General features: G+C 39.0%; 1 protein-coding gene across 22 annotated transcripts in view; it reads right to left on the reverse strand.

Annotated features, from left to right (window-relative positions):
* The window catches only part of PCDH15 (protocadherin related 15), a 799343-nt gene that overhangs the window by 194795 nt on the left and 589895 nt on the right, over nucleotides 1–14653 (reverse strand). For all 22 annotated transcript variants that reach the window (XM_074589898.1, XM_074589897.1, XM_074589896.1 and 19 more), the window contains one exon: nucleotides 7147–7353. In XM_074589898.1, the coding sequence (XP_074445999.1) occupies nucleotides 7147–7353 (207 nt within the window). The remainder of the gene's footprint in view (nucleotides 1–7146; nucleotides 7354–14653) is intronic.

The following is a 14653-nucleotide window of genomic DNA, read 5'->3' on the forward strand; positions in this document are numbered from 1 at the left end:
TCAAACCTGATACAGTTTACGTACTTCAAACTGACTAGTAGGTACATTTGAAATTTAAAACAACCCAACTTTGTAATACTGAAGATTTCTATAAAGATATATAATTATTAAATTAACATAAAGTAATCACATTGTGACCACAGTACAACTTTATGCCCTAAATGAATTTGGTCCCATGTGTTTAAAGGGCTCTTTGCAGGCTTCACAAACCAAGCGACAGTCCCAGTCCCAAATAAACACCGACAGGGCGGAGAAAAATGAAGGAGGACGGGAGAAAGAAAGAAAGAAATCACACAACGCAATCAAAAAGTAATTTTGCAAACGTAATACCCAATACCTACAGGAGTGGCACCTGGTGCAAGCTACAAAGAAAAACATGATACAAAATGAATATAGGTAAAGAAACACAACCCCCATACTGCGGGACATCATAAAACAGCACATTTGGGGAAAAAATGGTTACAGACAAACATAAAATGAAACGAGATGCAGAAAGTGCTCCAATATTCTCTTAATAAACAAAGCCTGGGTTTGAATTTGTTCTACTTGAAAATCTCTGGAGAAGTTCTGGAAAGTTTGGAAGCCTGTGTGGATGTCAATGTTCTATTTCTGCTGCTCCCGTTCTCCCACGAGGGCTTACAGCTCTTCCTAAAACAAAGAGTTTTCTACAATTTACTAAAGATTACACCAAAATTACATTATATGGTCAAAAATGAGCAGACAATGACACATATTCTGTATGTGTTTCAACATCCCCAAGGACCTTTTAGAGAGAATATATTTGGCTGTCAAATTCTCCAGGGTCGCCAGAACAAGCTCCAAGAGCATCAGAACTGCTCAAGCTTCCCGACTGCTAGCACAGGCTTGTCTCCAAAAAGAAGTCGCAATAACAAAGATAATTTAATGACACATCTCGGTTTTCCAGCATTCTTCATGTAGAAGACGATCAGCACTGAAACACCCACGGATTAGAGTTGTTCTGTTGAAGAGATGTTTTCAGCATTTGTCCTCCTCATTTCTGGGTGAAAGTAGAAAATCTTTTCCACGCAGGTCTTTTCATTGAAAAAAAAAATCCAACATTCACAGTACTGCAGAGCTGAAGCAAGTGAGATCCCCAGTCCCACTGACAAGGGGTTTCCAATCAGACTGGGTTGGCACTGGCCTCATTGCTTTTCTCTAACTCGCGTGAGACTAGGTCTGCATGGCCTGATGAGATGGTCCTCCAGGTTCCCAATAGCTTGGATGGAACAGACAAGGTAGATGCAGCAGCTGGAGTGAATTTCCTGCATCTTTAACATTGCCATTAGATATCAGAAAAGCAACCTCCTGAGTTGTCTTCATGCCTCCTTAGCTTCCTGAGAAGTCTTCAAGATGGCTTTAGTTGCAAAACCGCTTGGATCAACAGAACCCAAGGAGGAGAAGAAATCAAGCCTAAATTCTCAGCAACTAAAAAACTGAGGGTTTTAAACAAGTCTGAGCAGACTTTGTCTAGCACACCCTCTGAATAATTTTTTTCTCCTTAAACACTTTTTTCTTTAAAGTGAGTTCATTTAAATTATATTTAATTGTACAATTTAAAATAATAATAAAAAAGCTCTTCAACTTTTACATCATCTCCATTTTGTAGGAAAAGATGTCAAAAGACTGTTAAGAGAACAAGGATGGATGCTCAGCAGTGCTTGAATTCTGAATTCTTTCACTCACCACCAAAACATCTGCAGCCCCTGCACAACGCAAGGGCTGAGGCACAAGCACGACTATAAAGTCAGGCACTAAAAAGTGCTGCAATACTTTGTAGACTTTTCCCAGTTGAGGTGCAAAGGGCCATGCCCCTCCCTCAATGAAAAGCCCACAGAAAAGTTTTGAAAAAAATCATCTTCTGTTCCTCATGCAAGGGAGCCACTCCTGGGAGAGGGCTACAAACAAATGTCAGCATCTTCCATGCTTCCACTAATTAGCAATAGCATTTGTTTAAAATGGCAGATATATATAAAAAAAAGAAATTTCTTGAGGACTCAGAGGAACTCAAAGACAGAAGAATAGCTTCAGAAGGCAGAAAATATTAGCTATTCATCCTACACAAATTAAGGAAGATATACAATGCTACAGTAGTGATTCGATGTTCAGATTTTTATTTTTCCTTCTTAAGCAGAAAGATCCAGAAAAGCAAAAAAAGTCTCTTTATAAATCCCAAAGAAAGAGAAGCAGCCTTTTTGCTTTGCTTTTCCCCTTTTGTTTGTTTTAATAATGATATTAATGGGCTTTTACATTTGGGAAGAATATTTCCTGAACTATTATTGTGTAACATGACAATCAGCGTCACAGAAGTGCTATACAGGGATAGCAGTATTATGAGAACTCTCCTCTTGAGAGGATACTGGCTGCAAAACAAGTTCAAACAATATATAGTGAAAGATAAAAGCAATCAGGCAAATATTAGAGAGAAACGCTTCAGTATTTAAAATGCTTCAGTACTCCTGGTTAAAAAAAAAACCATTGTTTTTCCTTATCTGGATATATCATTGAAAATCCATAACCTGCATTTGTAGTTACATTTAAAAGTTATTGTACCCATTAATTACTCTGTCCTCTCAGGTTGCTACTGAGAGGCCTTTATGTAAAATAATCATTCTTTAAAATTTCCCTGCAAGTTCTCTGGAAATACAGGTGTTGAGCAACCATCGACTTAGTTTGACTTCAACTTCATAGACAACGGAGGCAGAAAACAAGCAACTGGTCTGGCAGAAAAGGATCTGGAGAGAGGAACCGATGGGACGTGCATCATATCCCACTGCCTGGGGATGCTGTGCTGGGCTGCAGGCATCCGCAGAAGCAGCAGGCTCACTGCACAGTTCCTTTGCTGAATGTGTGCTGCAATGCGTTAAACGCTTTGGAACACATGCTGGCACACCTTATAAACATGACATCAATTTTGTGTTCTAACGAGCAATGCACAAATTACCCTACACCCTGAGTTTATTCATCAAGGCACTGCATGTGGTATCGGTAAACACCTTGGCAGTTCAGTAGGATGTAATGGATATGAATGCTGATCAGTTTCTTTCAACTCCCAAGTTAAATCCTGTGGTTTATTTTGTTTGGTTTTGTTGTGTTTTTTTTTTTTTTTTTTTAAGAGAGATTGAACAAAATCTGTCATACAAGGTGGTAAGGTGGTAACTGCATAGCTTTTTTATCAACCCTAAGCACCAGAGCAGAAGAAATTAGTACTCTCCCCTGGAAGCAAAAGAGTAAGGAAGGAAGTGGCTTGGGAAGGCTTATGTAAACAGCAATCAGATCATACTGTTCAAATTCCTCATCTCAGCTTTGGTTTACTCAGGTCTTAAGGTACTCGTGTGGCTTAATTTAATTTATGCCATTTAAACAGACCACTTAATTATATCAGCACTTGGCAGTGCTGCTCTAGTTAAAGGTCTGTTTGCAATGTCACTTCTATAAACTAATTTTTGGAAGGTTTATAGCAGGACCCTATTATAACTCCCACAAGGTTTAAATCTAGAATGTGTTCTGTTTTTTTCTTAAGATCCACAGTGACGATGACCGCTTTCTTCATGCATTTATCCGAGGACAGGGACATTTTAATAAGAAATATAATCTCAACGATTTGTCAATCAGAAGACTGACTACGTTATGTTTCGCCAGTGTCAGTATCGGAAAGTATGCGCACAAGCACGTAGAGGAGCTACGTCGACTTCTCATCAGCAATCCCTACTTACTAAATATATTAATTGACTAAGATACAATGAAGCCATCAGAACACTGAGACCTGCCGAAGTTAGTATGCATTCCCTGTGCTTCCTAACCCACCCTGAGCTACCATCTAGAAGGTACAGGTCATTTTAGTTTATTTGGCTGTTTTTTGTACGAGTTACATGCAATTGCTGCACTCCCAGCCTTCCTCTGCTGGAAGTCTCGTGCCCACAACAGGTTATAAGTTTTAGCTGTGCCTCGTTTTGTGTCATGTGACTGAACTAGATTTTCACTAACTTAACCAAACTCCTGTTACTCACCAAGCAATGAAAATGAAAACATGATGTAAAACAACCAAGTGTTAAGTTCACTAGGAAATACTTTTGGGCCCTTGCACGGTCATTTCCTGTGGATATGAAATGTCAGGTCTACTCGTACTGAGACACAGAAATATTTAACAATTTCTAAGCAGCTGCCTTAAGCAGCTTGTGTTCAACAATGATAAACTTGTTTTTCATTGTCTTTGGACACAGATTATTTAAGCTATGTCAGTGCTCCCAATTGAAACATCTTCTGCAGATTGGACAGATGTATTTTTTTTTTTTAATTATTAGTGATGCAATTAAAACCACAAGTATTTGGGCCACACCTACGTTGAAATTTTTAGTGCAAACACAAGTATATTAATGAACCGCCCTAGTCAATATGCAAATATTAATATAACTTCTTGGGAACATGCTGATGTACTACAGAGAAGGCTCAACAAGAAAACGTTGGCCCATGGTCAAACAGCTTGTGATGAATTTCAGAGCATCCCTCAAAACTTGAGGTACTGAACTTGTACTGACAAAATCAGTAACAGAAAGCACTTTTAGTGGGGAATATAAATACCAGGATTACACTACGAACCTCATGAAGTAGTTTGTATTAAAGGAACAAATTACTCTTCCATGCAGAAGTTCTTAAAATTAAATATTTGCAGTTTGCGAGTATACAAATATCGTGTGCTATACTAACTATCTGGTAGTTGCATGATTCATTCAAAGAGTCAGCCCAAATTCATGATTTAACAGTTCAAAGTAATCTTAATTTTCAGTCTCGTATAGGATCTAATATGTAGTTACATCAAAGAACCTTGTGTTATCAAATCTGCCTTTGACATCTTGTGGGTAGAGTGGTGCACCTGCCAGGGAAAGGTTAATCAGAGCACTACTAACTCCAACCTGAAAAACCTCTGGAGGTTAATGAAATCCAAAGTCTTTCTGTCATTCCTTTAGTGTAACAGTATCACCTACTAGGAAATAGGAGAGAGTCCCAAAAAACCACCAGCATGGTAAACTGCCACATAAATTCAAGTGTCTGAACTAGGAGACTGAATTCTCTTTAATTAGAACAGTTTTGAATTATTTCAAGCACAATGGATTCAGCCCTTCCCTCACCAGCCGTGCTGTCTGACTTCTTTTCCCACTGTGGACTTTCTATGCACAATAGGATCTTCTGAGGTCGTTGCAGTTACAAAGCCTTGCGGGCAAATATCTCAGTCCCTGGAACGTTGGTAGACTTGCAGACAAAGAAACACCAGCAGCACATTGTGGATTAACAGGGAGATTTTTGTACTATTTTTAGCAGTCCATCGCCCAAACTGGCAACGTAGCAACCCAGGCAAAAAGGGTTGACAACAAGTTCTCCATCTTGCCAAAAACTCAGTTCTAAGTTTCAGACCACACCTATCTAGCGTGCAACTCTATCAGTCTCACAGACAGACTTGCTTGGTTCCAGTCTTCCACCCTTCTGGTGATTAATAGCCTCTCTTTCCGTTTTTGTAAAATTAATATGCAGTCATGCATGGTATAAGGTGGGCATAATAAATAGTGCCCTAAAATTCCAGATTTCTATAACAAACAAATATGAACCGAGGCATATTTGAACCAATGGATTTTACACTAGTACTTTCATAAAGGTGTGGATAGAACAAAATAGACAGCAACTTGCTTAGGCTAAAACCATCTAAAAATATCCCCATTTTTTTTTGATTTAATACACATTAAGGAACACAAAACTAAAAGCAGCCTTCCGAGAAAAACTCTCAAATGAGTAGCTTAAAAAGGACTTAGAACTGTGGACACTAACTCATACAATTTGATTTCTGTTGTGTTCAGGCTCACGTTACACAGATTTTATACAACACAATCAGACAATGTATTGTAAGTATAAACACACACCTGATGCCTGCACACCCTTCTTATTAAGCAACCTACAAGATCCCATTAATTTGATCAAACAAGAAAACCACAATGCTTTTAACAAAGGCAATGCTGAACAAGAGTGTTTCACAAGTAGTACAAGCCACCAGCAATGTTGGCTGACGACTGCCACATGCACTTATTCCATACTTTTTGTCCAGCCCCTAAGAAAGCCAGATCCACCAGCTGTTTCCACTTGCCTTCCAATCGATTTTTATGAATGCTGTAAATTGACTGAGATACTGTAATGGATAGGAAGGAGATATTCTACGTGACTTTGGGCTTTAAAATAGCTTCTTAGGACGATACATCACTCTAATGCAGACAGCGATGTAGAAAGCATCTTTCAGTGACAATGACCTCTCCTGTTTCTCAAAAATAATAAATTTACCGATGTCAAAAGTGAAACTTTCACAAACAGACGATTGTTTTCAGACTATCAAGTGAAGAACTTTATTAAAGAGTATTGGCATATACTATAAATATTACTACAAAACTTAAGACTACAACTTAAGTTTTCCTTATGTATCTGAAGATAACAAGAGAATGGAAGAAGAGAAACAAACAGGAACACAGGGAACAACTGGAGAGACAAAAGTAATTAGAGGAAAAAGAAACATTATCAAAAAACACATAAAAGCAACAGCCTTGGTGAGAACAGAAGAAACATTAGCCCTAGAGGTGCAGTATTGTTACTGTGCGGTTACTATTCTTTTGTAGGGGCCCACTTTTTACTACGCGTCATGTCAGTATCAGAATCTGGGCAAAGAACGGACTGAACTTTGAGCCTCCTGCACTCCTATTCCTTTTCTTCCAAGTTTGTTCAAACTACTACTTCCTTCCACTTTGAGCTTCTCTCCCATTTCCCCACGCTGTGTGGCAGATTCATCCTTCTCACAAAATGCTTTTTTTTTTTTTTTTTCCTCTTCGCACTAAGCATTCATCATCTCTAATAGAACACAATCTTATGGAGAGCTAAGTAAAATACAGATTAGTTTTTCAGTTCAGACATACTTTCAAATCTATTTGAACTCAGAATGAAAATGAAAAAGAACCCGTAACAATGACATTGGGATTTTTTTATTCATTGATCAAAACAGTTTTGCCTCAATAAAAAGAAAGACAAAAGAACAAACTTTGAAAATAATACAAATTTAAACACCAGTATGACACTATAAAAAAAAATGAAACATACCTCCTCCACATCGTTGTCCAACACGACGATTTGTAGCGGTGAAGTCAGATTCTGGTTATCAGAGATGGTCGTTCCCACTGGGGAGGATTCCAGGATGAAGCCCTCATACGTAGATCTTGTGAAGTAAGGCTTCTGATTGTTCTCGTCAAGGACTTCGATATGCAGATTGGCAAAGGCAGGAAGAGGGTGGCCATTGTCTTGTTCAGCCTAAAAAGTTTTGGACAATTGAGTCAAAGGCTCTCAGCCAAGTAAAACTACGAACAGTTACTAACTGTTTTTGGCTTATATTTAAGAATTACAACCCGGTTATACAAATGAGTAACATTGTACAGATCACCCTATCATGAAACAGCACCACGAAAAAAAGAAATACCAAACAAAAATTAGCTAGGATAGAAGAACAAAAAGACTTTCCATCACAATAACCTTTTAAATAGTCACAATGAAACTCAACGCCATACAGCACACATGCCAGTAAAGTTCCTTAAAACATCACTATTCAGAGTTTTGGAAAATTTTCAAAGGATGAAAGAAAACTGGGAACTGCTGATTGTACAACAGAACCTACACCCACACCACCAGCAAGAGAGTTAAAACCAAAATGACAATTGTACACATGGACATACGGTACTTGCTACAGATTACTGAAAGAGCACATTGCCCTGGATACGACTCTTTCTCCTTCTCCCCCAAAATCCATCTCTCTAGTATTAGATGAATGGGACTGTAATTTTGGTTTTGCCTGTTTTTGAATGTCGAGAAAAACTCTTTATTTCAATTAATAACACCAACTTTTCGATGGCAACACCTCACCTACCAAGACTTACTCACTGATACCGTTTCACCTGATTTTTTCTTATTTTCAAACTTCCTAAATAGAAAAGCACTATTTGCCCATTCCAGTGTGCTAATCCAATATAAATGTATGAGGCTGCTTTCTTTTTTTTTTTTAAATTTACTACCTATGACTAATTAAAGTAAAATAAACAAGGGAAGTAGAAGACAACAAGTAATTTGTTCTTTAATTTATAAAGAGCAAACCAGTTTTAATTATAGTCCACCATGTGTCCCATGTAGCACTGCAATTGTACAGTACTGTAAAACAGTCTCCTATTCTTACGGCTTTCACTGCTAAAAGCTGTAAGCTCACACACCCTGGACTGCAACAGTGCACTATTACCTTTCCGCACATGTGGGAAGCATAGCGTGCAATAAACTTCTCAGGTGTAAAAATATTTCAAGAGAGAGACAACAGTACCCAAATTGTTGCTGTTAAGAGTACTTTTGGTTTGCAGGAATTTTATTTTCATTCTGGTATTTCCCCCATTTCAGAACAGGTAATTCCTCATTTTTCAAATCTAACATTCCAGGAGCCTTCTTCTGGAAACATGCCATTTTGATTTCATCAACCAGGTTTTTTTAATTTCCTCTGTAGACCCATTTTTTTCTTCTGTCTGCAAAATGTAAATTCTGTATAAAGCTTTACTTTGTTTACCAAGCAACAACAATATGCTGTTGATGATAAGAACTTCCATTTCAAGGAAAAAGAAGTTAAACATCAACATTGTGATTCTGTTCAAAGTAGGTAGTGACACCTTTAGTAATTCATAGGGAACTCATTCAAGACACTCAGTTCTCACGAAAGGCGTATTTTCCTCTTTAAATACACCAGGATTACTCCCAACTAAGAGATGGGCAGCAGTGATACTGGCACAGATTTAAAAGCAACCATGAACCTCTCTGCTTGTAGGTGGTTGTTTTCTGACTCATGAGGATAAGGTCAGATCGGGAAAGTGAATTTACGTAAGCAGGAGCTAGTATCTGAAATTAATATGACTTTTCCCAGGAGATTAATTTTAATGAGACAAAACTGTCTTGAAGAAATTGGGAATTCTGCTAGTTAATTAATTGGCACATTAAGTTTTCAGTAACCAGGGTGCAGGAGGCAACGTATTTACTTCCTGCTGCTTTTGCCTGCTTCTAGGATACAGGATACTACAAGTGATCAAACCTGTAATTGCCTCAAATAATTACTATCTTATTAAGTATGAATTTTTTTTTTTCAGCCAGCTTCAATTATACATATTCAAATAAAACACATAATAGGAAAATAGTACACCAGGCCCCAGTCCACCTAAGCAGACCGATGCTTCTGGGTGATCCCAACCGATTTTAGAGAGATGTGCGTTAGCTGAGAAAGTTTGCCTTCACACTGGTCGTTCTAAGAGAATCACATATATCAGGTGTATCAGCATTTAATTAGAAATCTTCCAGTTGCACGGAATTTCATTCAGCAGAGCAGCACTCCAAACATCCCTGGGGAAATCCTGGTCCCGTGGAAGTTAACTGCAATGTATTTCAAATCCAATACAGCAGTAGCTGGCGATAGCATTGGAGACTGGGTAAGTGACTCCCAAATGCTGAACGTAATCTACAGAAGTGAGATTTATTTTGGAGTTGATGCCCTGCTGAATGAAAATAAACTTCACATGTAAAAACTAATGTCACCAGGATTACTTGGAAGTACTCTGGCTACTGACCCAGTAGGATGAAACTTCAAAAACATCCCAAGAGTTTTTGCCTAAGTTAATATACTGAAAGCATGACAAAAAACATCAGGAACAAGTCTGCTCTATGAGTGACAAATACACACTTATCTGATTATCTTTTATAAGCAGATCTGTGGCTGAGCATCATTGAATAATCTGTTCCATTTCAAGAAATATAGGCCTCTTCACAGTAAAAAGTTTACACACAACTGCTGCAAGTTTCTTCACAACAAACCTTGATGTTCCTTGCAACTGCTACAAAGAGATTCTAAAAAAAGGAAAACGCAAAGAACAGAGGGTGCCAATCTTCTTAACAGCTTGAACTGCTGGAATAACGGCCTTGCTTTAAGGCATAAGTGAGCACAGACCCCATCCCAGGTTAAAAGAGGAAATACTCGTTTATGCAGGGTGTTTACTACATCATCGCCACAGATCTACAATGTCTTTCTGAAGGAAGACAGTGCTCTACATTACAGACGGCCAAATACAAAGAACAACATGTGATCCTAAGATTGGACTTCAAATTTTAGGCCCTGGAGACCAAAATTTCAATGAAAAGTATTCCTTCCTCGGTGACATGTCAACTCAAAAGCACTGCAGCTTTGCAGGTGCTTTCCTTTTTGTTCCTTTTGTACCCAGGCAGGGTACACTGGTCAAAATAATTAGCTTTGGGCAGAATTAGGCAGCTAATCCTTCAGAAAGTCACAGTCACTTCCCAGCTGCTTGTTGCCAGCAACAAGCGTTTCTTGCAGCACCAGGACACGGCATCAACGCTGCACCGGGGCACAACTCAACTTCACTCTTTCACTTCCTTAGCAAGCACACAACTTCAAGGCTACCATGTGAAACCCCACACCCAGCTCGTCTCTTTTGCCATTTAATTAGGTTTTGTTTCCAAAGGCACCTACATCTGGGGAAAAAAAAAAAGCAAGCTTTGGAAACCAATGATGAAAAGTGCCTCTTTACTAATCCACAAATTGACCATCAGGGTAGGACTGGAAATTCCCAAAGCATCAGAGCTTGGCTCTTGGGGTTCGGTGCTCAGGCACAGGAGGTGGGACAGGTACGACTGCACTCGCTCTGCTGCCCTGCCCACCTCACTTGTCACCAGCACCAAACAGCAAACCCCAGGGCCAACCTCAGGACCTCTTCAAGGGCCAGGCAGAATTAGGAACAGCTGCATCTGAGACTCAAGGAAAACAAAGGCAGGTGGATGCTTCCTCCAGAGGCAGATCTGCAGACTTGGACAAGAGCTCAGTGCCAACAAATGGTGCTGCAGGTGGCTGGCCGGCGTGATAAACTGAAGGAGGGGTCTGAGTGAAGGGGTTCACACTGGAAGCTGACTTCTTTGTTAGCTATTTAATAGCATCATTCCATGTAGTCTGCAACTGCAGCAGGAACTAACCTGAGAAGCAACTGTGGAAACCTTTTAAGTATTTTGAGAGCGCCCATGATGAAAAGGAGTTATTTCAGTATTTGCTCACCCCTCCTCCAAAAGATCTCACCTGGTCAACATGACAGGATAACACCTGCCCACCACCTAGCACTTGGGAAGAACTGACATTGCTCAGAAGGGATGAGATTTCTGTAGGGTCGAGGGGAAAAGTGAATGTATTTTACATTAAATCCTGTTGGAATGAAATTTTGGGTATGTTCCCTTGAAATATCTCCCCTAAAGACAATTATACAGCAGATTGACTTATAAAGGCTCACATTTCATTTATCCTTCTGGCTGAAGTGATGTCTACATTAAATAGGTGTTTCAGAAAATACAGAAACACTCCTGGGAGCAGACTAGGACCTCATCTTTGCTGCTTTAAATATATCCTCACAAGGATCGCTCCTTCCTTGGTATAAAACTCAAGCTTGAAGAAACTCTTCCTTTTGCACGAAACCTTTATCAGGCCTGAAAGTCTCTAGATTTTCCTCCCGAAAATGCCCACTCTAGTAGGTGTACATACACAAAATCTTTAGGTCTGGAAAAGAAAAAAAAAAACACTGTCATATTCCAAGAAGCAGCACTAAGTTCGTTCACCTTTCAGTCAATGTGGGGTTTAGAATTCACGTGTCCGTTTAAGCATGCTGTTAAAAGAATTACACCAAACTTTACAGCGAGAAAATACCAACGTAAACGAGACAGAGAAAACTCCTAGTAGGACTAGAGCCTCTCTCACAGAGAGCCACTGCCTGGTTGACAACCATCTTTGTGCACCCTGTAAGTTACGTCGGGTTTTCAGTCCAGTTACCTTTTCACACCTATCCCAACAAGAACCATAAATGTTATAAATGCAGTTGCTGTAATTGCTTCCAGTCTTGCACACATCTCCTTTCCAAAGATCACCAAAATCCTCTGTGCTTCCCCTGCCATTGGATTATACCCTAGCATTTCAAGAGATCCAGTAAAAGAAGTAAGGAAAAGCCTCTGGCAAACACATTTGATAGCTCACTGAAGGAGAAGCAGTATGGGAGAACTGCAGGCAGGTCACTTCAGGTTTTCTACTTAATACAAGAACAAGGGAAGAGCCCAGAACTTCAGACACTCGACTTCAAGCTGCAAAGAAGATGGAAACGTTATATAGTACTTAAAGGAATGTAATTAAAAAAAGAAGCAGTCAGCAGAGATACAGAGAAGGAAGGTCAGGTCTGACAAAGTTGCTTCTTTTAAGCGCATAACTGAATGGGGAGATAAAGGTGAAACTAGGGACATAATTTATCTAGATTTAGGGTAAGCTTTAGGATTGTATATCACACCAGATTAATTTATAAGGTCAGAAAGTACAGCATAAGGAAAGAACTACTGAAATGGATTCAAAATTGGCTTACGGACAAGAAGCACAGAGTATCTTTAGAACACAGAAGAAATTTGACTTTACCGTCAGTGAAGCCTGTGATGTGGCAGTGAAATTAAATTGGCACATAATGTGTCTAGACACTATGCTTAAAAAAACCCAAATCCAAAACATGCATTTTTTTCTTCATCTATCAAGGGTAAGTGACTTCAGGATCAGTAAGACTTGTGATGCTGTAGTGAACAGTAGTACAGCTGCCCACCTCTCCAAATAATGAAACTCTTTCTTCTTCCCTTCAGTCAAAGAAAATGCCAACTATGAAGTCATTATGCCAAGTTTTAAGTGACGGATGTTTCAGTTGTAAATGAAAATCTGTCTGTTTATTACAAGAAGAAAATGCAGCTATTTCTGTAAATAAAGGACATTACAGAACTTGCCATTTATGGATTTTAATATTTTTGTTGCTCTGTGAGTGATGACACACAATTTAGGGTCAATCTTAACTCACAGTCACTGGTCTTTGTAACGTGTATTTGTGACAATGCTCTAAAGGCAATAAGAACATTTACCATGCTGAGATGCTGCTAAACACAGGAAAAAATTGCTGTTTTCAATATGCATGTGATAACTTTGGAGAAAGACTGATATGAAGAAGCATTTTATTGATGTGTAGGAGGGGGTTTGGTTTTCCTGCACCTTTTTTTTTCCCCCGTCTGCTTATTCACAAACACGAGACCTGTCTCTGCACCCAGATTTTCAATTCTACATCAACTCTCATCACTGTATTAGAAAAAAAGGCTGCCTCAAAGAAAACAGAAATTTCCAGACTATTTGGACTAGGTACACTTCTGTGACAGTGATAAACCAAGAGAAGTAATTGAATACTGAGTTCACATAAGGGATGAACATTTTGAAAAGCCAATTTAAAAAGCAGTTATTGTACTTAATGCCTACAAGAGATGCACAGTAGTTCAACCAAACTAATGATTTTGAAGATTTCATCATTGTCAGGAAGTGGATTGAACAACTATTTAATGAAAATACATTTCTCCCATTCTTTTTCTAATCTGTCACACCACGAGTATAAAACCAATCTCATTTGTTCGATTCACATTCTATTTTGAGGCAGAGCAATCACCCTGTTTCGCACTACAGCTGATACATCTCTACTATTGTGCAAGACTCAGTGTTGCACAGAGGAGACTATCTTCATTTCAAGAGAGACACACAAAAACAAAGCAGTTGCAGAACAAGCGTGATATATTTTTGGAACTTGTCATGCTGGCTATATTTTATTGTCCATGATGCACTCAGAGGAATTTGAGAGAAAACACCAATATTTAGGAAGATGAGCTTTTTAACTTTCAGGTTACTTTCTAGAGACCTTTTCAACAGCAATCACTGTGAAGTTTTCTTAAAGTTCTCGACAGCAGCAGCCCAGATGAACTTCAAACTAGTAAATCTCTATGATGTTGATTAAACCAAATGAATGGGGCATTACTGTTTGTGTTGAAATCCCTATTAATATGGAATTTGGCCTGGCCGATACTCAGGCTCAGTCTCTACATGCATACTCAAAACAAGTACAACCAACTTATTCAAACCTCCTGTGCCTAGTCACAGCCAATATGGCAGGGAGAAGCCTTTTAAAAATTGGAAATCACACTCCATTCAAAGATTCAAGACTGGAGAGTAAACAGAGTCGATATTACTGCTGGAAAGTTCAACATCACTTCTTGCAGAATGGGACCCCAAACCAATGTTCTTGTAACACTGGAATTTCAAACAGACTGTTCAACCCTGACACACAGCATTGACCTTCTGTTACCACCTAAACAATAAGGAAACACAATCCTAAAATAGAATTGTTTCTATGGTATTATCTGTCACAAGGTTAATGCCAGTCTGACTGAAACACCATTTGGGGCTAACAGATTTTTGAGATAGGTACATGAGATACGGAAAATACTCTGTAAGGATATTCTTCAAAATATTCTGCACAGCTGCGGCACAGTGTTGAAGTACACTTCTGTCACCAACCCTGTTGGGAAGGCACCAAAAAAACAAGCAGCTGTGACACAAAGCAATTCTTTTTGTAAGAGTCTATTCCCCAGGAGCCATAAACCTCTCAGATCCAAGGAAAAGTCTTATTAATAAAGTCAGGCTACA

The sequence above is a fragment of the Larus michahellis genome, chromosome 6, assembly GCF_964199755.1.
Source record: "Larus michahellis chromosome 6, bLarMic1.1, whole genome shotgun sequence".
In the NCBI taxonomy this organism is placed as follows: Eukaryota; Metazoa; Chordata; class Aves; order Charadriiformes; family Laridae; genus Larus; species Larus michahellis.